The sequence below is a fragment of the Falco naumanni genome, chromosome 6 (genome assembly GCF_017639655.2).
Source record: "Falco naumanni isolate bFalNau1 chromosome 6, bFalNau1.pat, whole genome shotgun sequence".
In the NCBI taxonomy this organism is placed as follows: Eukaryota; Metazoa; Chordata; class Aves; order Falconiformes; family Falconidae; genus Falco; species Falco naumanni.
The window spans coordinates 64616152-64643187 of NC_054059.1; the positions used below are offsets into that span (position 1 = coordinate 64616152).

The window sequence follows — 27036 nt, forward strand, 5'->3', positions numbered from 1 at the left end:
GCATTGGGAAGATTCCCCCCGCTCCCGCACACACTCGCGCCCTGTCTGCCGAGCCCCCCCCGCAAAGCCGCGGCGGGGGGGCGTGTTGGGGAGTGACACCTCCCCCGCTCGTTGCGCCCTCCCCCCCCCCAACACACGGCACGTCCACCTCCCCGTTCCCCCAATGGTTGCGTCCGTGACATCATCATCATGGCAACAACAGCTGCAGTCCGGAGTCGGGGCGCCGCCGCCGCCGCCGAGGTGTCCGTGGTGCTGCGGGGGGCCGGGCCCGTGCTGCCCGTGAGGCGCCCGCGGCCGGCCGGGCTCTAGAGCCCACGGGGCGTCCCGGTCGAGCGCGCGCCGCCGCGCACGCGCCCGGAGGAGCAGCAGCAGCAGCGGGCGGCGGGGGGGAGCGAGCGAGCAGCGACAGACAGAGAAGGCGCGTGCGAGGGCGCGCGCCTGTGTGCGAGGCTGTGCGCGCGCCGGCGGGGCGGGCGGGCGAGGAGAGGCAGGCGGGGGGCTGCGCTCGCTCGCTCGCTGCGGCGGGGGGAGCCGTGCGGGCTCCGCGCTCGCTCGCTCCCTCAGTGCGTGCCTCGGCGGCGGCCAACAACATGTTCTCAGTGCGGATCGTGACTGCCGACTACTACATGGGCAGCCCGCTGCCCGGCCTGGACCCCTGCCAGTCCCACTTCCGAGAGGCCCCGACCAGGCGGGTGCCCGTCGTCAGAGTCTTCGGCGCCACCCCTGCAGGTAAGGGGCCCCGGCCGGGCGGGGACGGCCCCGCTGCGGCGCGGGTCCTGCTGGCGCCGGGCCCGCCGCCGGCCCCCCGGCGGCGGAGGCAGCGGCAGCTCCTGCTCTTTGTGGCTGGGTCGCGCCCCCCCCTCCGCACCCGCCGCTGCGGCGCGTCTCACCTGCCAGCGGCGGCTGCGAGGGAGCGCGCCGGGCCCAGGCGGCGCCGCGGGGCGGCGGCGGCCGGCGGGGAGGGTACCTGCCCCGGGTGTCCCCGCGGGGGAGCCCAGCAGCCGCCGCGGGCGGAGGTGTCGTGTCGCGCCGCGCACCCCGCCCGCCCCGCGGCGGCGGCGAGGAGCCGGGCCGGGCCGCAGGTGCGGGTCGGGGCGCGGAGGGCCCGCGGCCGCCGGGGCTTTGTGCGCGGCGCGGGGGCTGCCCCGAGCGAGCGGCCGCAGCTGTGCAAACACCGGGGGCAGCCGCCCGCGCCCCCCGCCCCCGTGCAGGGCAGGGCAAGGCAAGGCAAGGCAGCGGCGGGAGGGTGCGGGGGGAGAGGGCGGCTCGGCGGGAGGCGCGTTTCTGCGGGGCGGGGGGCGGGGGGCGTGCAAGGGGAGACCTTGGAGCTTAGTCACAAGTGAGACTTCAGCGGTACTTGCGAAGTGGGGGTTTATGTTGGTCTACACTAGCGTGATACAAATCGCGTGAAACGGTAGGCATTGGTGCTGCAGTGCAGAAGGGAACGTCCTAACCGCTGGCCACATGTTGCCCCCAGAGACTTCCTAATGTCACATCCCACTTCTTTATTGCCAATTCTCTATGGACTCATGGTTACAGGCTTCCCACATCTCAAGTATGTTTCTGATCATTAGAACAAGTTGCTTGCAAATGTAATATTTAGGAAAATGAATTTCATATTTATTGTCGTTTACCTATACGTGAAATATTAAGTTGGGGAAAAAAAACCACCCTGTTCTTGGAGATGTTATACTTGGTAAGCATCGTTGCTTGATATCCCTTTATACTTAATGTTGTGTAATGCTGACCTTGGGAATTGAGGTATTTCTGCACATTTTGTTGACTTATGTGTTGAAAATGAGGTATTGGTGTATACATTAAATGTTAGGCAAGACAAAACCCATGTAATAAAAAAGCACAGTAGTGAAATCTTTCCCTTCACCCAGTTACTGTAGCAGAGCATATTTTTTTGGGGTGTGTGTGGTTGTCTTTGTTGTTTTTATTTATTTATTTATAATTATCTGTCCTCTATTTAGGCACAGAGCAATGTGAGATACTAAAGCTGTTACGATCTGAAGCATTTACAGCTCCACATTATTAAGTGAATGAGTGGGATTAATAGATACAATATTGAAATAGTAGGACCTATTTTGTTGTAGGTCTAATTTTGCATACAAAGGAGATATTATGTAATAATATTTATGTAATGGCATGAGTAGCTATTTCATTATTAAAAAATGTAGAGCCCGAGGTTGTCTGGCAGGTAGTAAGCTTTCTGTGCATACGTGTGGTTAACTCATTAAGGCTTATTTTCTTTTAAGAAAATGTTTAGGCTATGCCATATCATGAATGTGGCATCATAAAGTAAACAGTGAAGTAGTTTAGTTGTCCAGCTATTAGGAACACAGTAGGAAATCCCTGGCTTCCCAAACCATAAACTTTAATATTAGTTTGCATAATAGAAGTGTTTCTAATTTGTCTTGGTAAGAGAAGACACTTCACTACAGTCTGCAAAAGGAGTGTGACTTGGCTATCTTCTGTGTATTTCCTTGTTAAACTTAGTAATGTTGGGGTTTTTTTCCCTTTCTATACCTTTAGTAGTGTTTGCTACGAAGCTTCAAGAACTTCTCATTACATCTCTGCATTATTTTCTTTCTTTTCAAAAAAAGGAGACGTGATTCTGTCACTTTTCTGTGCCGTTGGACCTAAGCAGTCATTGTCAGAAGTCATGTATGTGACTTCAGAGAGAGGACCGTCCAGTTGTTTACTTGAGAGTTGAAATACAAAATTGAAATCAAATGTAGTCACTTATATCTGCATTGACATTTTCTTTGAAGAAAAAGAAACAGTAAAACAACTTCTAACATACTATATAAGACAATGGGGTGTACTTATTGTTTGGCTTACAGGCAGTGTGATGCTTGTCTTCACTTGAGTTGGTGTGGGTAAGAAAGAAAACCCCCTGTTTTTCTTAAAACACAGGGTTTAATGTGTAAGTCTTTCCTGCAGGAAAGGTGCTCAGCTGCTATGCTGCCTACATGACAGCAAACAGCTATGTCTGCACAGGCTGCTTCACCTCCGGCATGACTAACTCTGCATGAATCTTAGTATGTTTAAAGCTGTGTGTCCGTGCTGTGCTGCTGATTGGGAGTCCGGTTCAGAACAGACTCCAAATTCCACTTGCTGAGTGAAGGGGGATTAATTGGTATGTGGGAAGTGGCTTATGTAGATGTACAGGAAGTCAAATGTCTAGCAGGACTGTATCTTGTGTCTTGTACCAGCTATGGACATTGTTTCTGAAGGCACCTACCTATGCTTTCTACCTCCTCTTCTAGACGTATTGTGCTCAGTGAGTTACATGAATGACAAGGATTGCCAGCGTCCTTATCTTTGAGGGCTTTTATATAATCCTGTACTTAACAATTGATTTGCAAAGGTTTGCTGGTATGATCTATAAAATTAAAGTGGTGTTGTGGTATGGTGGTTGGGGGATGTAAAAACCAGACTTTAATTAAAATTAATCAAAATTAATGGCAGGATGAAATCTTAGAATGGATTGTGTTGGCAGTAACATTTGACAACTTCTTTAGGTGTTTTGAGGAAGAAATCTCATTGCATTTGGCAGTATTAACGTGAGTCATCTCTTGATGTCCTGCGTCTTTGCATCATAAAAACTTGAAAGGCCAGGAATCAAAATTCTGTTTAAGCCCAAAGATCCACCTGCTGTTTTCTGTTGGTTTGTGAAAGAGTAAAATTCTGACTGCAATAGAAAAAGGTGAAGTAGTACTGGGGTTTAGGTTTGAATATATTTTAGCTGGTTGAGCCATTTCATTCTGTTTTAGCTGGTTGGTGCTTGAAGCATGTCTGCTGACATAGTGACTTGGACAAAAGTGTAATTTCAGAATTGCTACAACGCTGCCATGGTGGTAATACAATGAAAGCAGTGTTAAATTCCTGTTTTATTGTATAAGATCATAGGTACTATTTGACATAGTAGTCTTTGTATCTCCTAAGGAGCCTTGTAATGTTGATGTTTATACTTAAAAGCAGTAGGCTTTAATTCACTAGGTGATGCTCAACTACGAAACAAAATGTAATTATCTTCTCATGCAATATTTTTTTTCTGCTAGATAGCAATTTTTGTGAATGCTTTTATAAAAAAAGAAAAATCTTTGAAAAATTACAAGGCCTGTTTATTAGAGGGAAATCATAATGAAAATTGAATTTGCTGTTCACATATTGTCTTTTGTTTAATCAGTAGTTCTTGAATTGTCATTCTTCTTGCTAAGTTGTGGTGTGTGGAGGTATCAAAGTTTTGATTTATTTCCTACTAGCTTTTGGCCATTTTGAGCTCTCAAGAGTCTTTCCTCAAGATTTCACTGACCACATCAAAATAATTTTATGAATGCTTAGTTGGGTATCTCTGTCAGGTGCTTATTCAACTGCAGGAAGATAGAACTAAACTATATATTCATCCATAAAGAAATCAAGATGAGCCTACATGTCCTGTTTGGAGAAACATTAACAAATGAGCTGAGGTTGCTAAATTATCGCTTCACTTAACAAGACTGAGTGCAAGTAGCTGAGGATACTAATTGTAAAACGCATACAAGATACCTGTTGATACTTGGTAATGAGTATTACAAAACAGATAGTTGAAATATTTTTAAAAATTAGAATTCTGATTTGGTGTGATTTGAGGCTGATGTGTGTGATGAAATTTTACAGAAATAGGTACACATTTTAAAATGTGTGTTCAGTTGACAGGAGGGCTTTTGGAGAAGGGAATTTACCTAAGAAAAAGCAGCGTGTAATTTGAGGAATAATATCACTCTGCCGTCCTCAACCACCACCTTATATATTTGTCTCTTTTTGAAGGGTTTTGTATTTTACGTTATGAAATCGCTGATCCAAGAATGAATCTTACTTTAGGGCAGCACAAAAACTCAGCCAAAGAGGAGGATTAAGTTACCCTTGCATGCTTTTGATTACGAGTTTTTCTGAGGCTAGATGTAATTTAGAGTAGGGGTTTACAGTCAGCAAAATCTGAATGCATTTCAGGTAGACATCAAAGTTTGGTGGCTTCAGTTCTTGGTTTTCTGAGAAGGGGAAAAAACAGAGGCAAATTCTCCAGCTTAAATCTGGTTCTCTCTCAGAAGCAGTAGCTCTGGTATGACTCAGTGAAGGCGTCTGCTTAGCTTCTGTTCTTCCCTCCCCTTTCCCCCTTCACTGACCTGGCTAGGCTGTGTCTCTGATCACATCCCAGTGTCTCTCTCTATGGCTGCTCACTTGAGGAGTGAGCTCATTTCAGGAACTTGCTGTTTTCTACCCCTAGCTTGCGATTAACTTTTTTCTCCCCTCATTTTGGCTACCATTTCAGGTGCAGTGACTCACAGTGGTCATTCCCTGTAGCCTCCTTGGTTCATTATCTCAATGTTCATAGCCAAACGTTGTTCCAGTTATTGCTGCTTCCTGTATTCCATTTCCCAGAAGTGGGCACTTCTTGTTAACAGTCTTCCAGTCCCTTCTGTGGCTTCTTCGTGAGAGGATGCAAAATTGGATACAGCTGTTGTAGTAAAGCTTATGCCTCTGCCTTACCTTTTCACACCATCTCCTAAACTATACCAGTGTGCAGCTCTTGATGGGAGATTATTCTGTGGACTGCAGTATGGCCTGGAAGATTTTCAGCATCATACAGTGTAGCTCCACTTCTAGCATACCATTTCTGTATCTTGCACTGGCAGGCCTCTCATGCTTCTGAAAAACTCTTTGAAAAACAGCCTCATGTCCATTTGTTTCTCTTTTCTCCAGAGGTTTATAGCTTCTGTGAAATGTGAACAGGGCTGGAGCAGGAATGAGGAATTTGAGATAATGTATCTATTCTGAATTTGTCTTCAATGTTTGCATTTTGCCAATGATGTGACTGGAGGTCATTAGCTTGTAATCTACCTGGTTCTTACAAGGGTGTGTTTTCTAGCGTGGTGTGGGGCTTTTGTGTTTGGGGGTGTGGGGTCTTTTTGGTGGTGGTTGGTGGTGTTTTTTTTTTAAAGAACCTTCTTTTTTGAGGCATTTGTTACATACTTTGTATAGATTGCCTGCTGAGTTGTTTAAACAATGAGAGGCTGCCCGAATAAATGGTGAGATTCTGCTCCATTGGCATGAAGCTTGTTAAGTAGCAAATTTAGTACCCAGGTATATATGGCTTGCTTTAATTCTGTTTCTTAAATAAACCTTAAAATAATGTGACAAAATCAATGTTCTAACTAGAATCCAGATACTGGTTTCATAACCAATATACTGTTTGCTACTGTAGTGTACCTCTTGGTTAAGTCACTAGACATATTTCTGCTTTCATAATTCAGTCAAAAAATACATGTGTAACTGACACTATGTGCTTAGAACTCCATCAGCTGCAGACTTCAAAGTGTTTCACAAAGTAGCTGTATTGGTATTGGGTCTAATATGTAACTTGGGGCTGATATTTATGATCAGTGCTCCTGGAATTAGACTAAGAGCTTATCTACCTCAGCGGCAACTTCCAGTTCTGTTGCATACTTCTTAAGGGTGCTTTTTGGCTGCTCATTGAAATACCTTCTTTTTCAGTGTGTAAAATGAACCTCCTCAAAATAACACACTGGACTGAAAATAGTTGTATCTTTTATTTTCACCAGAGTAGCACATGCATATCACAACTGAAGTTGGCAGGATTAGATGACGTGTAAACACTCTGAGAAACGGCTCCTGCTTAGTAATTTTTGCAGTCTTGAGTAGACAAGATAAATCTCTGAAAGAAGGAAACAGGTGCAGTAACACCATGCTATCCATTTCTTCTCAGTCACTTGTTTCAGGGTTCCAGTATTGATCATTTAATACCCTGTTCTCCTAACTGTTGTCATTACCCTGGTTTTGTCCTTTACCCTTGATTGGCTTGATTGACGTCCGTGTGCAGTGGGCCTCTGAGAAGGATGATGATGATGACAGTGAAAATGTAACCATTTGGAAAGAGGCAGCATGAACACTCACACTGAAAGATCTGTGGTGGATGTTCAGTCACACAGGTGAAGCAGCTGAAATCTTTCAGAATGATTGGACAGCATCACTGGAGATTCAGTCTCACGTTAAGGGAGATCTGCTGATCAAAATCTCAGGACAATTAGCAGTCAATTTTTTATTTTTTTTTTAATTAAGCAGTCTGTATCTCTAGCTATTGCAAAGCCAGCTTCTGAAAAGCTAGCATCCCATCCTCCTTATCTGTCATTGTCGGATGTTGACAACTGATGAACGTGCTTCTTTCTCTGTCCGCCATGTCATATGTGCTGTCCCTGTGTGTTAGAATTGTGTGTGTTTTTTAAGTTCCTGTATATGCCTCCTCTATGTTACGTTTATTCTATGGGGAAGAATTGTTTCACTGTCTATTGAATTGCTATCTGACATTTCAGGAGCATGTTCGTGACACACAGCCAGGTATACCTGTGTAAAGAAAAGAATGGATTTGCTTAGGGTCCCACATCAAATCGATAGAACTGATAGTATAATGGAGAAGCTACTGTCTACAAGCAGTGTTATTTCTGTGCTACTACCCTGCCCAGTAATAAATTAATGTAAACAATAAAATAATACTCCTTTACATGTTGACCAAAGTTATAGGTGTAACAAATACCAGAAAAGTTTGTACTAGATATAGGGACTGTCTGAAATGCCAGTGTTTGCACAGGCTTCATTCATGCATGTTTGTTAAGGTTCTTTTCTTTCAAGAGCTGCTTTTTATTACAGAGAAGTTATAAGGTGTGTAGAAATTTGTGGGGTTTTTGGCAGGACATTTAAGTAAAACTTCACACTTGCTGGCTGGGCTGGGCCATATGGCTTATTAGGGAACCATTTGATGTCTGTATGCTCCAGCCTTTCCGTGATCAACATGCAGACAGCCATTTTGGACACCTTCTTCCTTTACTCGTATATATGTAGTCCATCACGTTGCCTGCCTGTTTATGAGTTCATGTTATGTGATCTGGGCGTATGCATGCATGCCTTCTCAGATTCTCAGGTCATGGAGTCATCATCCTTGGAGATACTCAGAAGCAGTCTGGATGTGGTCCTGGACAACTGGTTCTAGGTGGCCCTGCCTGAGCAGGGTGTTTAGACCAGGTGACCTCCAGAGGTCCCTGCCAACCTGAACCATTCTGTGATTACTGAGGTTACTCTTGTCAGCAGCGAGTATCCAGGTGCTTTGTACAGCCTGTTTGTATGTCCAGGTAAACACAGTTGCATCCAGATAGTGTAGAAAGGTTGCCAAGTAGCTGTCTTTTAAGTTGATTACAGCTGTAAAAGTTATTGAAAGATTTTGGTGGTGTTAGTGAGTACTGATTTAGATGTGGAAAGGAGAAGAAAAGAAAGAACATTCACTACAGAGACCATGGCTAGGTTGGGTTTGTCCCTCAGGGACAGGTTCTTTTCCTAAAAATTCCAGTGGAAGTAGGAGCAGCCACTGCTTATTTACATTCAGGTTGTGCCTCTGTACTGTTTGCTGACTAAACCAGTGTTTACTACAGCAAGGCTGGATGTCCTATTTTAGGTGCAATATCAACATGCAGTACTCAGTGTGAATATTGAAAGGGCTGTGTGGAATGTTGCACCTAATCCATAATACTTGGCGTTACTCCTCAGGGGAGGTTTACAATACAAGTTTTCTGAGTTTTGTATAATGAGATGTATAATGAGTCTTTCATTTTGTGTTTGAAACTACCTAGGTGGGTTTCTGTACAGCACATATCTTATTAAGCAGTAGGAATTGGAAACTGATTCAGCACTCACTTCTGCAGGTACTGCCTTCAGATCAGTAATGAATAAATTTTTATTGCTGCCACCCCTATTATATTTATTATTCAGGTGAGGAGGTTATTTTCTGGAGTTCTCGATATAGCAGCTTTTATATTTCCTTTTTAAAAGTTACCTATTTAACCTAGCTAAAATGTTACAAAAGACTTTCATTGCAGATGAATCTTCCTTCATGTTCTTGTATGCTTTTATCCATTGATCATTAAGCAAATGGTTTTGTGGCATTCACATTTGTAAGCAGTGAAACCTGTTATACTGACTGTAGGCAATTTGGAGATTACAGGCACTTTCTTAAGTTGAGGTAAAATGAATCTATTTTTATAAATGCTTGGTATCAAATATTGTACGTTTTGAGCTGTTTGAGTTAACTTTGCAGAACTGAGATTTAACCCATCTTTACTGTTAAACCTAAGTAGTAGCAGTAAAAATAATCCAGTTCTGCCGTGTTATCTGTTTGTTTCCTACAGTAAAACATGTCTTTATCCTCAGATTAATGTTGAGGTTGGAAAGGACCTCTAGAGATGGTCTAGTTAGTCCATGTATCCCGCTCAAAGCAGGGTCACCTAGACCAGCTCTAAGGATGGAAATGCCGCAGCCTGCCTGGGTGTTTGACCACCCTCACAATAAAACAACAAACAAGGGGGGGAGGGGGTGTAGAAAAAAAAGAGAAGAAAAAACCCAAACCCACCCCAAATTTTTTTGAAGTTTCTTGTGTTTCAATTTGTGATCATTACCTCTAGTCTGTTCACTGGGCACTAGTGAGTCAGACTCACTCTTCTTTATAAATGCCTGAGAGGAAGCAGTACACATTCATAAGATTCACCCCCCCGCCCCCAGTACTTCTCTTCTTGAGGATACAAAATCCTGGCTCATGCAGCTTTCCCATATATGTCCGATGTGCTAAACCCTTATTTGTCTTCATGGCCTGGCTCCGCTGTGTCCATGTCTGTCTTGTACTGGGGAACCCAGACCTGGACCCAGCACTCCAGATGCATCTCACCAGTACTGAGTTAGAGGGGAAGGGTCATACCCCTTGACCTGCGGGTCTTGTTCTTCCTAATGCGGCTCAGGCCAGTTGGCCACCTTTGTGGCTGAGGCACATTGCTGGCTCGTGTTCTTCCAGGACCCCTGGGTCCTTTTCTGCAAAGCTGCTTTCCAGGCAGTCTGCCTCCAGCCCATAGTGATGTATGGAGTTATTCTTCCCCAGGTAAGCGCTGTGCATTTCCCCATGTAGGGCTTCACAAGATTCTTCTCTGCCCATTTCTCCAGCCTGTCAAGGTCCTGCTGAATGTCAGCACAACCCTCTGGTGTATAAGGCACTCCTCCAAATTTTATCATCTGCAGACTTGCTGAGGGTGCACCTGTTCAATGTCCAGGTCATTAATGAAGATGTTAAACAATATTTGCCTCAGTATTGACCTCTAAAGTACGCCACAAATGACTGGCCTCCGTGCTCCATTATTGCAAGGCTGCTTCTCCTCACTTAAGTTTCATTTCTCTCCCTGCTGCATAACAGTCAAATCTGTTTTATAGAGCTCTCCAGTGCATGCTTTGTTATTACCTCTTCCTTTTTTTAACATGCCATCCTCTGAGGTGAAAGTATATGCACTTCATTTCATTTCTGATTGCAGCAAGGTTTTTGTAGTATTTATAAAACTTCTGTGCAGATACCTTGGGTACAGTATGGCTATGTAAAAGTAATAAATCCTGGATCTGTATTTTCTGATTTTTGATGGTATGTTTTACCTGAACAGAAAGCATAGGAATAATGTAAAATAACTGAATATAAGTCATCATTTGGTTAAAAAGGTGTACTATATCATAAGTACAGTTTTAAATTGTCCCATGTTTTCCTTCAGAAAAGTGGCATATGTTGTGCTAAAGTAATTTAACTTGCCATGGTAATGAGGTCATTCTTTGTTATGTTTTTTTATGTATGGTTCTTAAGGAATTTGTACATTCACATGTATGTTTGTAAACCTGCAATTCCCATGCAGAGATGACTTTTGTATCTTTACAGTCTACATTCCTGTTTTGAGTCTGATGCATTAAAAAGACACACCAAAACAGTGAAAGCCCTCGCCTTAGAATAGTTGGGAAGAACAGAATAAAGTTCTGCTAAGCATTTACAGATATTGCCAGCATGTCATGGTGAGCTTACCCCAGCAGTTGAAAACGTAATCAAGGAAATAAATAGTCATTTTTAGCCACTGCTATATTAAAGATGAAAGACTTCAGAACAGAAACCAGTTGTTTTAAATGCTGTGCAGATAATGGTGGATAGTATTCACTCAAAAAAAAATATGTTCCGTATAAACAGAGCATTAAAAGGTGTAGAAAGAGTGATATGTTAAGAAAACGGATGGCATGGCAATATTGTTTGTCATTATTTTGAAGTGGAATTTTGTAGGAGGGATTGCCTGAATGGAAAAACAGGAGGAGGGGAGGATGTGTTGAAAGGAAGGCTGGGAACGGAAAGGAATATGTAGAGCATGTGAGGTGAACTGGGGAGTGGGGGGCGGGGGGTGAGGAAGGAGAGTGCTGAGAGCCAGGACTGTGGAAAATATTGACGGTGCAGTTGCAACAACAGGGACCAGTTATCTAAGGCTGCTCCCTTTTGGTTTCACTTGCTTTGGCTCATGGGACTGATTCACCCCCTGGAATTTCTTATCTCCAGACTTGTGGCTGGAAGTAGATGAGGTGTTATGTGAGGTTTATTGCTGTGTGCAGTGGGAGAAGGAAGAAAGAAAACAAAGCTCCCCCTGACTGAAAACTGTCCAAGAGGTGCAGAACATAGCAGAGAACAATATTCTCATGAGCACTGTGCAGTTTATGGACATGTTTTGTGTTGCCTTCTTTCATGAAAATTTGTATTACTATATTTAGGTGATGTGGAAATGTAAATAAAACAAATTCTAAATATCTGGTGTTCATCTTCCCAGTTTGTCAGTAGAAAAACCCTAAAACCAGCCAGACTTCAGGCCTGACACTGCAGTGTGATGCATGCACAAGAAAATACATCTTCTGCTAGCAGAGAAAGATAAGTGGGCCTGCATAATGTACATGCATATGTGGCAGATTTAAAAAAACAGAACAAAACCCAAACACAGTGAGGAACAGGTAATTTCTTCAACTGATCATCTCTTCTTCAGTGTGATTGGGCTTTCTGTAGCCTGTTTGTTTGTCATGTTCTTCAGTTCTGTAAAAAATCTCACTTGTTTTGTGTAAGCTTGGTATGTTGCAAAAAACCCTTAGTAATACCTTATTCTTTCCAAGTTATTCTTTGGCTTTTTCAGAGTGTCATTCTCATGTGGAAACCACTAGCAATGCGGTGTTTAAATTTTATTAATAATTTGGCTTCTGTAGCCATCTGACTCATAGTAAACCATTTAATTTCACTGAATGTTTGAATTCTAGTTTTTTAAAGGATGTGTGATTGCTTTTTTTCACTTGTAGCACCCTCATGACCAGGGACTGGGTATTTTGATAGTAGAACATTGATGGTGAGAAGCTGAAGCTTATGCATTTGACAATAAACTTGGGGAGATGGAATGGTGATGGAAAAATAACAGTAGATCAGAGTGAAGTTGGCCAGAGAACATTTAGTAAGAAATTAGTTTAGGAGAAAACCTGGTGACTAAGATTGCAGTGTAATGCTTTTGAAGATACGTAATTTAGTATTCAAGGGTCAGGAGGAGCACAAGTAAAGTTTAAAACAGAGTAGTACAAAACTTTGGCTGTTTTTACAGCTGTTTTGCAGCAGCCATCAGTTGAAACTTTAAGCTTGATCATACAGTTGAATCTCTGCATATTCCTCTAAGTTAGACTGATGAATCTGCAAATCCAGTAGCTTGCATTTTTTTATTTTGGGTTTAGTTAATAATTTTAAATGTTTTATGGCGTGCAATATTGAACAGGAGTTTTTTAGTCCATGAGTTTGATGCAGTAACTGTCACATTGCATAAATGTTGCTTTCTGAAGCCATCTGATTTTATTTGGCTTGTGTTTGGACAAATGCACAGTGTGGTTATTTGTTAGTGCTTTTACGCTGGGAAGTCACTTAGAATTGTGGGGAAGGGGGAAGAGCAGGGGAAAGTCTGATGCAATGTATTTGCTGAGCTGAGGAGGCTTGGGGGGGGTTGTTTTGTGGTTTTGTTTTTTTTTTTTTACAGAGGTAGACTCAGTTTGTTGTCCCCAAATAACTGGGTTCTCTGTTAGCACAGTGTAATTTTTGGTGTTGGTTTTCTCATTATTCTTAAAAGTAGGTTATTGTCACTGGTGTCAGCCAAAATCTCTGTGTTGCTTTATTACTTCTTGGGTAGATTTTTACATGAAACTTACAGTGCTGGTGAAAGGGATGGCATGATATGGTTTTCATAGTGTTAGTGAACTGGACCTTAATTACAACTCCACAAATTCTTTCTAGTGTTCCAGCTAAGGAATAAACCATGAAATCCTCGTTGTAATTACTCTTAGGATACTAATACATATTTTTTTGAAGTACAATTTTTCTTTCCTCCTTGTAGTGCTTGTATTTTTTCCATTTTAAAAGAAGTGTGAGAACTAAATGTAGTTCTATGCAATGTCTTAATAAAATCACTCTATGAAAAGAAAACAAGATTACATATTTCAAAGTACAGCCGCTGTTTTACAGCATCTGATGACAATGTTTTTTTCCAAAGCACTGTGTTCTAAGCAGTCTCTAATTTGAGTGTTTAATGTGTTGTGATTATTATGTGGATATTAATATTATTAATAAATTATTAATAAAATTACACATTTATATTAAATGTATAAATAAGGCACTTTATATTCTCTGATATTGTTTGCAAGCTAGGATAGGAGTTGAAAGAAAAGAATATGGGGTTTTGGTATGTAAGGAAGCAGCCTTTAATTTAACCTGTTGGGTTGGGTTTTTTTATTTTTGGTTAGGTTGACCAACAGAATTCATCACTATAAGACATTATGTATTTTACAAGGAGAAAAGTGTTTTTTCATCAACCTATGTTCTAGTAGCTGCCAGCATTTAGAACAAGGAAATCTCCAAGTTGATGTTGGAGGCTAGCCATGTAAAAGGATAAGGCGCCAGCTGCATGAAGTGTTGTTTTTCTGGCAAATAGCTTCTGTGTACACTCATCCCTAACTCAAAAGTAAATCTGATCTAGGGTAGTTTCTGCTTTTGTGAGTTCTTGTTTAGCTCTGAATTCAGCATAGCATCTGTAGTGAAAATTGTTGCTCTTTGTTTTTGTAGTTGCATGGTGAGGTCAAGAGCTCTTTTTCCCTTCAGGAACTTCAGTCACGTATTTTAAAATAAGCTCAGTTGCAACTGGACATCACTGTCTCTCATTGCCAAGCTGTATGTTGAACTATTTCACTTTAAAAAGGCTTCTAAAAATCATCTCTCATGAGGCTTAGTGCTGTTTCTGCATAGGCCCAATCACGGGCAAAAGGCTTTACTCCAAAGAGGGTTTGTAATGGTTGGAATTGTTGTAGTGTTGTACTTAGAACTTGCTCAAGCAGTTAAGAAATCTATTTAAAAAAAAAAAAATCAGACATTTTCTACTGTTAGTAAAGAATGTGATGAAAATGGAGTGATCCTTTCCAAAAGTGAGAAATAAACTGCAACAAGAGGAATTGTGGATGCAGCTAAAACTCATAATTTCCATTAAGTGAAAGGTGAAAAAAGTGAGAAATCCAGTAGATTATGATAATTCTAATTAATATTTATTTAGAAATGTGTTGTGCTTTTTCCAGTGGGGAGACAACTATTTATGTTCTGTAATTGTCTGTTAACAGAGATCTTGATCCCTAGCTATTGAACAGTAGCAGCCACAATAACAGGATTGTGTCAAAAATGTCACATATAAAGATTTTTTGCTAACTCGACATTGTTGTAGGAAATCATGTATTAGATTTTTCTTTGTGTTATGACAGTTTCTTAATATTTGAGACATTATTAAAAATTCAGGGGACATTTCTTCAGCTGGGTGCAAGTTTGTCAGTAGATGCCTGGCTAATGCAGTTCCATAACATCAAGACTTGTTTTTTCAAAAGTATATAATGTTACAATTCCTATAAAAACAATGTATTTCTGGCTACCTCCAGGAGTTCCACCCTTACAGTATTTTTTTTAGTAGAGATGTGCTACAAATGTTTTTATTTAGAAAAAATAATTGGAGTCCTATGTCTTTTCTAATGCATAATTGTCAAGGGTAGTAGTTACTTATTTGTAAGAGAGAATAAGCAGAACTCACACTCTCATTTGTGATTTATGTATGAGGTTGGTTTATTTCTTTATGACCATAATTTTAAAGTGATTGTTATTTTTCATGCAGCCATAACTTAAGGTTTTTGTCTCCTCCAGAACTCCCCAGTTCATCTCCTAAATGGAATTTTATACATAAAGACCTGAAAACCTGATAATAGCAAGATACATCAAAAGACTTTCCATATCAAACCACTGCACTTTTAAGCTATATCTCTGCTGTTTGGTCATTACTTTGTACTTTTGCTAATTAGAGTTATTTTAAATTGGATTAAACTTTTGCAAGAGAATAACTCATTCAAGTTGGCCTTTCAAGATTATGTTCAGATTGAAAGCAGAGTCATGTGCAGAACCTTTGCAGAGACATTTGACTTTTCTTTCTTTTAATTCTACTCCTGCAAGACGGGGGTTTTTGGAGTATTTATCACGTGTCTGAATGCCATGTATGCAGTTAGCAGATGATTTTGTGCTCTAAAATACTTAAGTAATTCTTAAATTGGTTATTATAGATGTGGAGTCAAGGCTGAGGGATTGAATGAGTTGTACAAGGTCATGAGGGGTTTTAAGGAGGATTCATCCTCCTTTTCTTTCCCTTAGATGTCTTAATCACAAGACCATCATTTAAGATAATGATACACACCAGTGCTTCTAAGAATTCCTCACAAGATGTGTACCTTTATGCCATAATATTGTGTGCAGATTTGTACAGCTAAACTGATGATCAATAGACTGGAAACAGATATTTTAGAATTCAAAGTCATAAAACAAAAGGTGTTATTAAAAAGTTATATTGTGAGGGGAGCTAAAGATGGCTGTGTTCATCAATTTCAGCTTATTTCATTAAAGTTTATGCTTTTTAATTCACATGTTAAGAAAGATTTTGAGTATTCTGAACTGATAAATTATTTCAAGGGCTCATAGCATCACATTTTGTTTTCTGAAGATTAAAAGTTTTGACTGTGCTGTGACTTCTAATGCTTTTGAACCATATTCAAATACAAGTCTGCATACGTGCTAGTGCACTTCCATGTTCTGAAAGAATTGTTTGAAGGATAGGCCCTGACATAGTTTGGCTCACACAGTTCCTTTCTTAACAAAAACAAAACAAAAAAAAAATATCCTGGACAGGGAAACTTGGCACACAGTCATATTGGAAAATAATAAACATGCCTCTGCCAGAAGTGTTTGAATTTGTTACAGTCATCTGGTCTGGACTAGTAGCTGCTTAGAGGTCTATGAATAGCAACAGCAGAGCCAGAGGAACAATTTTTCTACAGGCACGGGGTTAAAATGATTCTTACTTGGAAGTCTGTCTTTGTTACCAAAGTGTTAGAAATGTAAGGTTTCTTTCTCTTAATTTTTTTTCTGAAGAAGTGAATAATATGTAGTATAAACAATTTTGAATTTGCTAAGAACAACATTTATTTTAAAACAGGACTGCAGAAACACTGATGACACTGCTGAATGATTTTTCTGACCAAAGCAAAGATAAAAAATAGTCTTACCTGTGTCTTTAGATCTAAAGTTCTTTTGGTGGTTTTGATGGCAATTCTTTTCTGCTTTTCCTAGAAATGATGAAGGAATTCTTTGTCTCTTGAAGGGCTGGAGCCCCAGAAGCTTTAATAGTCAGCTTCTCTTTAGAATTGCACAAGACTTACTATTACTTTCTCTCAATATGAGGTTTTCTGGTTGTTTTCCCAGCCCACACCAACACTATTAATACTGTGGTGTAGCGATCACCTGTGTGAGAAGTTCCTGTTGGGCTGTGCTTTGCTCTTTATGTACTTACTTATTTTACTTTTTATATATTCAAATTAATTGACTAGGACTTGAAATACTCAGTTGGCTGTTGGTTTTAACAATATAAAATACCTTCTAAGCACAGGTTTTTGTTCCTGTCTATGGTTTGTTTCTTCCAGTTATACAAGTGTTTGAATGTCCACTGGAAGAGTAAGTGTTGAAGAATGGTCTGATGGTTAGGGTGTTAGGATTCAGATTTTGTTTTTTCCATCAGTTACCTGTGAGGCTTTGGAAAATGCTTCTAATATTTATAAAAAATTAAAACAAAGTAGAAGAAAGATCCTAATTTATAAATTGTCACAGTGCTGCACTGGTAGTCTGATCTAGGTAATTTGAAGCTACATCATCATATTTTCACAGTTTCATCTAAGTGAAAATTTAAAAAAAATCCTTTTTTTCATTATCTAGAACTTTGCTGTCTATATTTGCAGGTTCTTTTGTTCTGGATGCCTGAACAAGTTCAGGTGTGTCAGTTGTTTCTTAAACACATTGAACAATAATGATGAGATTATTAACAAAGGATTGAATTAAACCTTTCTCTCAAAAGGACCAGGAGCTGGGACAGTGGAAAAGATTTTGTTGCCTGGAGTAAAAGTTATACTGTTACTGAAAATTGTAGCCAGGAAAACTCTCCAAACCAGATGATAATTTAGAAAGCCGACATTGGTTTATTGCAGTGCTGGGTGCATGGGGGAATCTTTCTTCCAAGCTACTCGAGGGTACTCATTACATAAGCAGTAGAGTGCTTGCATACTCATGGTACATTACATAGTCATTTTCATTCATGCACAGGATTGTTTACAAGTTTCTCGCTTCTAGTGCAAGTTAGTGCACATCCTCAGACAGTGCCACTGAGGTTCTTTTAGGGGATTTGCCCTCTTTCTGGAGGGTGGTGGTGAGTGGTGGGTGAACTCTCATTACTACAATTACCTTTGTCCTACTTTCAACTAATTATCTGTGGGTTGCAACACCTTATCAGCTTGTCTCTTCTTGTGGCCAGAACTTTCTCACTTGGAGGCTTCTTTCTGCATAACTTAGATAATAGTGTTCTTATCATTATCTGTTCTTTGTTCCCCGAGGTTGACTCCCTTGATTACAAGTCCTTTCATCATCAGTTTTGATGACTTGAGAGGATGTGCCAGCTTGACCTAAACTTTGTGAACATATTTGTTTAGCATATAAGCATTGTTGCCCAAATTCCCGAATTAACATTAATACTGGAAATAAAATACAAATACTTCCAAATCTGAAACACGAGGACAGGAATATTTGTGTCTGTGATATTGCTGTTCTCAGAGGTTTTTCTGAACTTGAACTAGGGCCTCTAGTTAAGTAGAGTTACTGCTTTACAAAAGGGGGTACATCCTGAGAATCTTTTTGTTTTGTTTGTTTGTTTGTTAGACGTGAGAGATGATGGCAGCTTTATATTAAAACAGCCCAAAAACATTTTACTAATTAGTAATCTTTATGGACTGTGAGTTAACTGCAGCAATAACTGTCCAACAGACCTAAGGGGCAAAAAAATTGGAGGTGTCATTTGTCAGCATGCTTCTGAACTTGTATAAACTTCATCTGTCTCCTGACACTGGATGATTAGCTGAGATTGTTGCATGGCTTCAGGAAGACAGCTATTCTTTTCAACTTTTGGAAACTTAAATAATTGCTTATGATGAAGGCTCATAAGTGCTCTTCAGAGGTGTGTCTTTGCGATTAGCAATAGTGCTTTTGGTTCTTGCCCAGAAATGTATCGTCATCATTTACATTAACAACCTGCATGTGCTTTCAGATTTGGTCAAGTTTACTGAATGTAGGGAAAGTCATAGATTGGAATTCAAGCACATTTCTTACTCAAGCTTGCCATGATGACACAGGTAAAGTTATTTGAGGGCCTGTAGTCCTCCAGTCCTTTTGTTGCAGTTGCTCTCGAAGGACATGTACGCTGACATAATGTCCTGGTAAAAGCTGTTAAAGAACTTCAGTGTGAAAAGTAGAATATACCACTAGAGGTACATGGGTGAACAAAAACTGTACTGAAGATGCAGAATCACCGAATGGTGTTTTATAAGATTAACCTGGGTCTTCAGACTTGGTTGCTAATCTTTGAATTCTCCATGTGGCAACCAGCTACAAGGGTATCTAAACACACATGTGACTAAAGCAAAAGCTATTTTCAAAGAGGTGGAGACAATGGCTTCTCTGACAATGAAAAGAAAAATATGTTCAGTAGCTTCTAGTCCTCTTTGTTTTCTTTTAGGGCTAGCTTCTACTATTCCAGTGGTTGTAGCATGGCAAGACAATGGTTTGGGAAGATTACCATATGTCTTTTCTGCCATCAGCTGAAAAAAAGAATAAATACTCATTTCTGTAAGCCCTTGGGTAAAAAGCAATGAAGCCACTACAGAAAACCAACTAGTATGGAATAAACTGGTTTCAAATGTGTGCTTCATAATAGTTTCATCAAAAGTTTATATTCAATATGCATAAAAATACCTCTCATAGCTAATCTATAATGTTATCCCCAAGTTACTGTGATAAGGAAACTTCATCCTGTTTACTTAAGAATTGTACGGTGTCCTGGGAGTTAAATGGATTATATTTTGTTTAGTTTTGTCCCCTCTCCATTGCTCCCTCTTAGCTAATACTCAGTCCTAAACTACTCCAATGTGCTTTTTGTTGTTTAGGGTTTTTTTCAGATTTGTATTACCCCTGCTTTTGTACTAAAACCCCTTAGTCCACATGGACCTTTGATTAATGCAGTGAGATGTCTGTATTTTGTTGGGATGTTGTTATTTCAGTTACCAGTTTGTAGTGAGGAGCTTAATGAAGTCCCATGGGTATCTTAAATGGGGGATGTCCTCCATCCTATTACCAAATATGTAGCTTTTAAACAGATTACAGACAAAAAGCGAGGACCCGCTTCTTTCCAGCTAGGTGGTGGTGGTGATGATAATTTCCTCAGTGCAAGAAATTTCTTTTTGTGCAAGTAAGTTCTCTTGCATCCTTTAAGCATTCCCGTTGCTTTTGACAATCTTTTCAACTCAAAGGTTTAATACAGTAAGATTTGAAATATTTATATTAAACTTGTATAGATGTTTGATTCCTTTTTCTAAACACGGTGATCATTAGACAATAAATTTTCAAAACCTGAATCAATAAAGTTCTGTTAGTGGAATCTTGAATGCGGGTTTGTATACTGTATGCTGTTCCTTGCCGTCTTCAATTTCAGTAGGATTTTGTGTAAAGCCAAACTTCTTAGAATAATAGCAGCAATCCCAGGGGACATATTAAGAAAGCATCTTGCGAACACAGGTAGGCCTGTGTTTTTTGATTTGTCATCTTAACTTTGTTTTCAGGTGAGAACCGATTCTGTAATTATAGTTGCAAGGAAACATTCAACACCAAAACGAAGTCATTCCAATAAAATATTGTCTGCTTGAGCTGTCAGAGAGCTTGAAACAATAGCTCTGAGGTATGAACTAATCCACTGTTAAAACTGTGCCAATCTGCGTGCCAATAGTGATGTTCTAAAATATCAGAGTACTTTACTGTTTCACTGTTCATTGAGCTCCAGAAAGTAGTACCATATTTATATGCATCTTATTCGCATTCTGAAAAACATAGAGCCCAGGCAGACTGATAAGAGTCAATAAAATTAGTAAAGGGACATGCATACATGGATATTAAACTAAACAGCAGCAAACTCTTAGATTTGGAATTGCTTTTCTGAAACACGTATTGTAAAATTTTTAGGCTTACTGTTACAATTACTGACAGTTTAGGGGGCTTCAGTTGTAGGCATGCACATGTTAATTAGTGGAGTTTAATGATATTTATTCCCTCGAAGAAAAAATTGCTTCACTGCTTTTTCTTTTGTTTCTCTTTGTTGGACATAAGGTTAATTGTGATTGGATGGCGTAAACGCTTGTCAAAATACATTTGTGTAGAAACTGGAGTCAAAAAATCCCCACCACACAACTAAAATACTGGAGAAGGGTCATAGTGAACCTGCTTGAGGTGACCCTGCTTTGAGCAGGGAAGTTGGACTAGATGGTCCCCAGAGGATCCTTCCAACTCTTCTGTCAAGTCTGCTATGTGACAGAAGAATTGCATTTAATATACCTGCATTAAAATAGGTTTATCCAACTAGTTTGTATTTCAGATTTTGTTCTTTGTTTTGTTGAAGTATTTCAAACTCATTATGTTGTCTTCAATTGAAATAAATAATACCTAAGTAATTTCTACATAGTATTTATTAATGGAATTCAAACTAAAACCAGCTCTTTCTCAGTTTTGAATGAATATCGTGGATCCATTTGTCAAAACTGAGGATACTTGTTGTGCACCTGCTTGAGAGAGATGGTCTCTGTCACAAGCTGGATTTAGAAAAATTCTGTAATTCTAGGTTTGATTTTCTTTTAAAATGTTCTTGTTGGACATGATTTCCTTTTAAAAGAAATATAATTGAAATTATCTTAGTGGGTTACAGCAAACATAAACCTCAGTATGTGTAAGTTGTTACACTTTCAAACCTACTCCTTAAAAAGGTTTACTTTAAAAGGAAAGGGTTTGTTTGAAAGTTACTTAAATGGAAACAATTTGGGTTTATGGCTGCCTCCTCCTCATACAACCGTATCGAAAAGTTTTAATACTTATGTGGTATTTAATTGCTGAGGGTTTTTTTGGTATCCATTTTGTGGGAGTCAAATGGTACTGCCCACAACTTATTTCAGTGATTTAAGGCTCAGGACTGGGTTGATTATATTTTAGTTTAATTTAATCAGTCTTTTCAGAAGAGCATTGACATATAATTTGTGACTCCCTAAAAATATAAGGGTGACCATTAACTATTTGGATAAAGGACTATGATTTTAACCAGGTGAAATTAAGGGAGAAATTCAGTACAGCTAACAGAGATACACTCTAGTTGCCCATGCTGATATACTGCAGCTGTTGCACTGGAGCATTAGTCTTCTAAGAACTTACCTTAGTTTGAGGAGAGACATACTGTTAAGTCTGTAAGTGATTAAATCTTCAATCATGGAACAAAGGCAAACAGCCAACACTTAGTAAAATTTGCATAGTTCAGATTAAGTTACATTTGATTGTTGGCATTTAACAGCTCCCTTAGCATGCAGAGTATCCCTTCAGCAGATTTAAATGTGTCAGTTTCGGTGATTGCAACGAGTGCCAAAGAATTTTAAACTAGGAACACTTCAACATAAGTAAAAAGAAGTGTGTGGGGAGGAATTCTGAGTTTGACAATGTTCTTTTAGTCCTGCAGGTAAAATTTTAGAATGCAGACATTTCAGCTGCAGTGCTGCTTATTTGAATGAAAACACCCACATGCTCCAACTACCATATGTAAAGATAAAATGTGTGTAGTTAGAAATGTTATTATGTTTTTAATAGACAGTGTATCTCGTGTTCAGCTAGATTGGTTTTGAACTCTGATAAAAATACTAATCCTTGCATGCTTTTGCACATATGTTTTTGGTATTGTGATTGATGTGTTTTTATGTTTTTATTCTACTGTTTGGTTTATTGCAGCTTTATTGTTCATGAAGTAAAAGCATACTGGCTCTTTCTGGCCTGGTGAACAATAATATTCATTCTAACTGTAATAAAACTAACAGAAGTAATTTATTGAGTGTAGAGGACACAGAGTAGCTGCTTGGTGATTATTATTATTTTAAATATTCACTGCAATATACAGAACTCAAGGTAAAAGTTTTCTGATAACTTGGCATGTCACCTGATGCTGTGTGCTTTCATTTCTTTTAAATTATGGTATGTGGTTGCAGGGTGAGAGCTGGAGTTTGATTTTTAGGGAGGTTTAATAACTTTAGGGGTTTTGTCCCTTTAAGGAACATAAATATTTCACATGAAAAGCTACTGGTTGTAATATTTATTTATAAAAAACTATTATAGTACAAGTTGACTGTGTAATTAGTTTGTATCTATAGTGTACAATGTTGATAGAATTCAGGGAAGGCAAAGAATTGCTGGAAGTTGTAGTGCAGCAGTCATACGTAGTTAGATAAATCACTTGATAGAGTTTGGGTATTCAGACGAAGTGGGATGTTGTATCTGAGAACAAAGAATGTAAGCAGTGCCCATGGTAGAAAAAACAGTGACTGTGAAAAGAATTTTGGGTCATTGCAGACAAGCAACTGAATTAATATCAGTGTGATACTGAAAGAGCTAATGTCACTTATGACTACAGGAGAATGCTGAGGAGGTTGCAGGTAGCATTTGTGAAACGTGATAAGCAGCGTGTCCGACTCCTGCACTAATGTATTTTAGATTATGTTGAAAAAATATAGAAGGCTCAGAAGAGAGCTCAAACATGTTTTTTTATCCTTTAAAGATCATTAAGATAAATATTTTTGTTACATTGTAACAGGGGCTAGTGAAGAAGTGATGAGAAGTTCTAGTCTAGTGAATAAAACTACTGAAAGAACAAATAGCTGAAATTTAAGCTAGTTAGATTCAAACTACAGAACAAACAAGTATTTAAGCAAAGAAGAGTTTTAGAGAGGGGAATGGAAGGGATTTTGAACTGCCTGTTAAACGAAAGTGGTAGCATCCTCGCCTCCTAAAGGTAGACATGGATCTTTCTAGAATGACTGCTTTTGTCATGTGAGCTACCAGGTAAACCTTTAGGTCTGTAATACACTGGATGGCAGATAATTTGAACAAATATTCCCCCATAACTTTAAAAAAAAAAAGTACACCAAGTATCAGCCCACTGCATTAATATGATTCACTGCTGTATCAGTTTAGGGTTGTGTCTGGGTGGGAAGTACTGGTTCTAGTTTAGTCTCAGCAATTTAAACATAGGTTTGTGAAGTAGAAGGATTTCAGTTCCGGTTCCCTGTTAGGCTCCTTGCATTATATCAGAGCTTACTGGTTTGCGCTCATCTGAGCTGTATGTAAACAGCTGACCCCAGGTACTGGGGATTTAAGTAAAACCTGTGGGTAGGATTGTGCTTTTTGTATCCTGGAGTTCATGAGAGAGCTTGCTAGCTTTGCAGCACCACTCTAATGGTGTTATCCTGTAGTAACAGCTATGCAAACTGTCACGGCAGGAGCAGCTGATGTGTTGTAAATCTGTGTGCTAGTTCAGCCTGCTGTAACTTGTGCACCTGTTCATGCTTCCAGGGTTGACAGGCAAAACATCATGCCTGTGCTTTTCAAAGCATTTGAGCAATGAGTTGTGGTGTCTTTCAGCTGGTGTCACTGTCACGCTCAGTATTTAAAGCTAAATGTAACTTTATTAAACTTTATTTAAAATTAAGTGTGTCTTTTCCTAATCAGGGTGTCTGCCATTATTTTACTATGATGGAGAGAGGTTGGTGTCATAGAGCAGGGAGTCGTGTGTTGTCTTCCCAAAGCAGCTGTTAAATGCACAATTTGAGTAAAGTTTAGCTCTAAACCAATTTTTTGAGATGTGCTTGTCCTTAGAAATGCATCTGATCAGTAATTCACCTTGTACAGGATTTGATCCTCCTGACTGCTTGTGACCTAAGAGAAGATGACCTGTGGGTGCTTTCACACCATGTACCTCAGGGCATAAAGGGCAAGTGGCTTCTGTTGTTGTCTCTTCTTTCTGCATAGAAGAGGGGATCTCATGATGAACGTATACAGAATCACACAGAGTAGTCAGGGCTGGAAGGGAGTCTGGAGATCATCTCGTCCAACCCCCTGCTAAAGCAGGTTCTCCCAGAGCAGGTTGCACAGGATCATGTCCAGGCCGGTTTTGAATGTCTCCAGAGAAGGAGCCTCCACAGCCTTTCTGGGCAGCCTGTCCCAGGGCTCTGTCACCCTCAAGGTAAAGATGTTTTTCCTCATATTCAGATGGAACTTTCTGTGTTGCTGTGTGTGCCCGTTGCCCCTTGCCCTGTCACTGGGCACCACTGAAAAGAGCCTGGGTCCGTCCTCTTGACACTCGCCCTTCAGATATTTGTCGACATTGGTAAGATCCCCTCTGAGTTTTCTCTTCTCCAGGCTAAACAGCCCCAGCTCTCTCAGCCTTTCCTCATCAGGGAGATGCTCCAGTTCCCTCATTACCTTCGTAGCCTTTGCTGGACCCTCTCCAGTGGTTCTGTGTCTGTCTTGTCCTGGGGAGCCTAGAACTGGACACAGTACTCCAGAGGTGGCATACCTTAGTAACTAATTCAGTTCTTAGCTTATAAAATAGATGTGATATGGATAGGATTTACTGGCCACTTGATTCTTTCTCCCTTTCAGGTAAGATATGCAGTGTTTCTTTATCTATAGTAGCATTTTGGTCAGGTGCAAAGCCAGAAATACTTGGGTTGAATCATTGAACTTTATCCATTATTGCTGAATATTTCTGATGCTTATTGCATTTTGGTAGATAATATTTCCTTGTTTCCTTTGTGTGTGGAAACCCTTCTCAAGAAGAATGGATGTAAAAGACACATGAGATACCTTTTCAGGCAGTGTTTGATCTGGTCAGATGTACGTAAAGATCGGACAAGTGTGTCAGCCTCATAAAGCCAGTATTTTAGTAAATAGAAATGCAGTTTGGCATACCCAGTCTATTTTTATTCAAACTTCTTTTTAGCATATAAAAAAGTAGCAGTGTAAAAAGCAGCTTCAGGAGAGCACAGCATCACCTGGTTTGATTCTGCAGTGTGTGAAATAGAAAGCCTCTGCTGTTCTTTCCAAAGCAAGTGTACATTTGTTCCTGTTAGTGTTGAGCACTTCTGCATCAAGTGTAATAATGCAAAATACAGCATCACAATATTCTTTGAGACAGTTATCTTTATTTCTAGACAGATTTATTTATGGCAATACAAGTATTTCACCGGCATTGTTCTGATTTATGGTACTTAGAGACCTTCCTGGCACTATCACTGTCCTTGCCTCTTTCTGAGGGTGTGAGCGGTCATTGTAAAATACTGGTCAGTATTGTTTTGGAAACAAATGATTCTAAATAGTTAGAACCATCTACTAAAAGAAGCTCACCCCTTGCTGTCAGAGATTTCTTACTCGGTCATATTGTACAAAACTCACGTTGATGAAATACCAAGATAGAATGAATCACTGGAGAAATCTCAAGTGGAATGGAGAGAGAATTGCGGTAATTCAAGGAGCAGCTGACATTATGATATTTACTCCAATACCTTCACCAGTCCTAGGACCACTGGGCCTCTTCTAGACAACTGGCTTCATTGGTTGTCTCTGAAGTTAATGTCCTTCACTGAATATGTACTGAATTCAGTATTATTCACTTATGTCCTGCATGGAGTATGTATTCTAGCTTGAGTGAGTATTATCCTGGTTGAAACCCAATTCTTAAAGGGGAGAAACTAATATAGGAAGAAATTATTTGCCAGAAGTTTACTGCTTTCTGGCCAGTCCGGCAAACAACAATTTGCTTGTGTTCCTCTTCTGCCAGCAGTCTTCATCTGTCAGTTGGAAGGTTTGGGCAACTCACAGAAACTGCTAAGCTACAAAGCTGTGCCCCATCTTCCTGAGGGGCAAAAGAGAGGTTTAAAAAAATGGGCTTAGTTGAGAGGACTTTATACTCTTTAGTGGCAAACTATCAAGCACTCTTAATTGTATTTCTCATAAAGCTTCATAGCATAGAATCACTATGATTTGCTTGGCAATGTAGGTTGCATTTGATGTTTCTGATTAAACATTTGATTCTTTAAGGAGAATGTGCTCATAAGAAGACTTCAAGGAGGCAATGCCCATTGACCATTCTTCTGCTTAATGCAGGCAGCGAAATGTGTAACTTAATTTAAAATTTCACAAATATCACAAAGACATGATTCTGTTTGTGTGTATGGAAACAACATTTTGGAGGTAGTTTTCCCTTTAACTTCAAAGAGAAATGATAGCATGACAAAAAGTGGTGCTCAGTTTCTGTTTTGCCTTATGTATTGATGTAAAGTTTTAGCTTGGATGGTAATAGGAAGAAACCTGATTTAGTATCATCCGGTAACTATGACACAGGTGAAAAGTAAGGCAACTTTAGAACATGGTGGAAAGTATTGGAAGTTTGTTAAAAAATACATCTTGTGATAACAGCCTGAAATTTCATCCAGCTCTTCCAAATCTTTATGCATTTAACATGCCTGTAAAAGGTAGTTCTAAATTTATGTGGCAGGGAATCATTTTTCCATCTTCTATTGCTATTCTGTTTTCTAGTGTTTTGTAGA

The 27036-nt window shown here is 39.9% G+C and overlaps 1 protein-coding gene across 1 annotated transcript in view; it reads left to right on the plus strand.

Moving 5' to 3' along the window:
• The first annotated feature begins 482 nt into the window (after positions 1–482).
• The window catches only part of REV3L (REV3 like, DNA directed polymerase zeta catalytic subunit), a 123841-nt gene continuing 97287 nt past the window's right edge, over positions 483–27036 (plus strand). The window contains exon 1 of the mRNA XM_040597762.1: positions 483–729. Coding sequence (XP_040453696.1) covers positions 591–729 — 139 coding nt within the window. The 5' untranslated portion in view covers positions 483–590. The remainder of the gene's footprint in view (positions 730–27036) is intronic.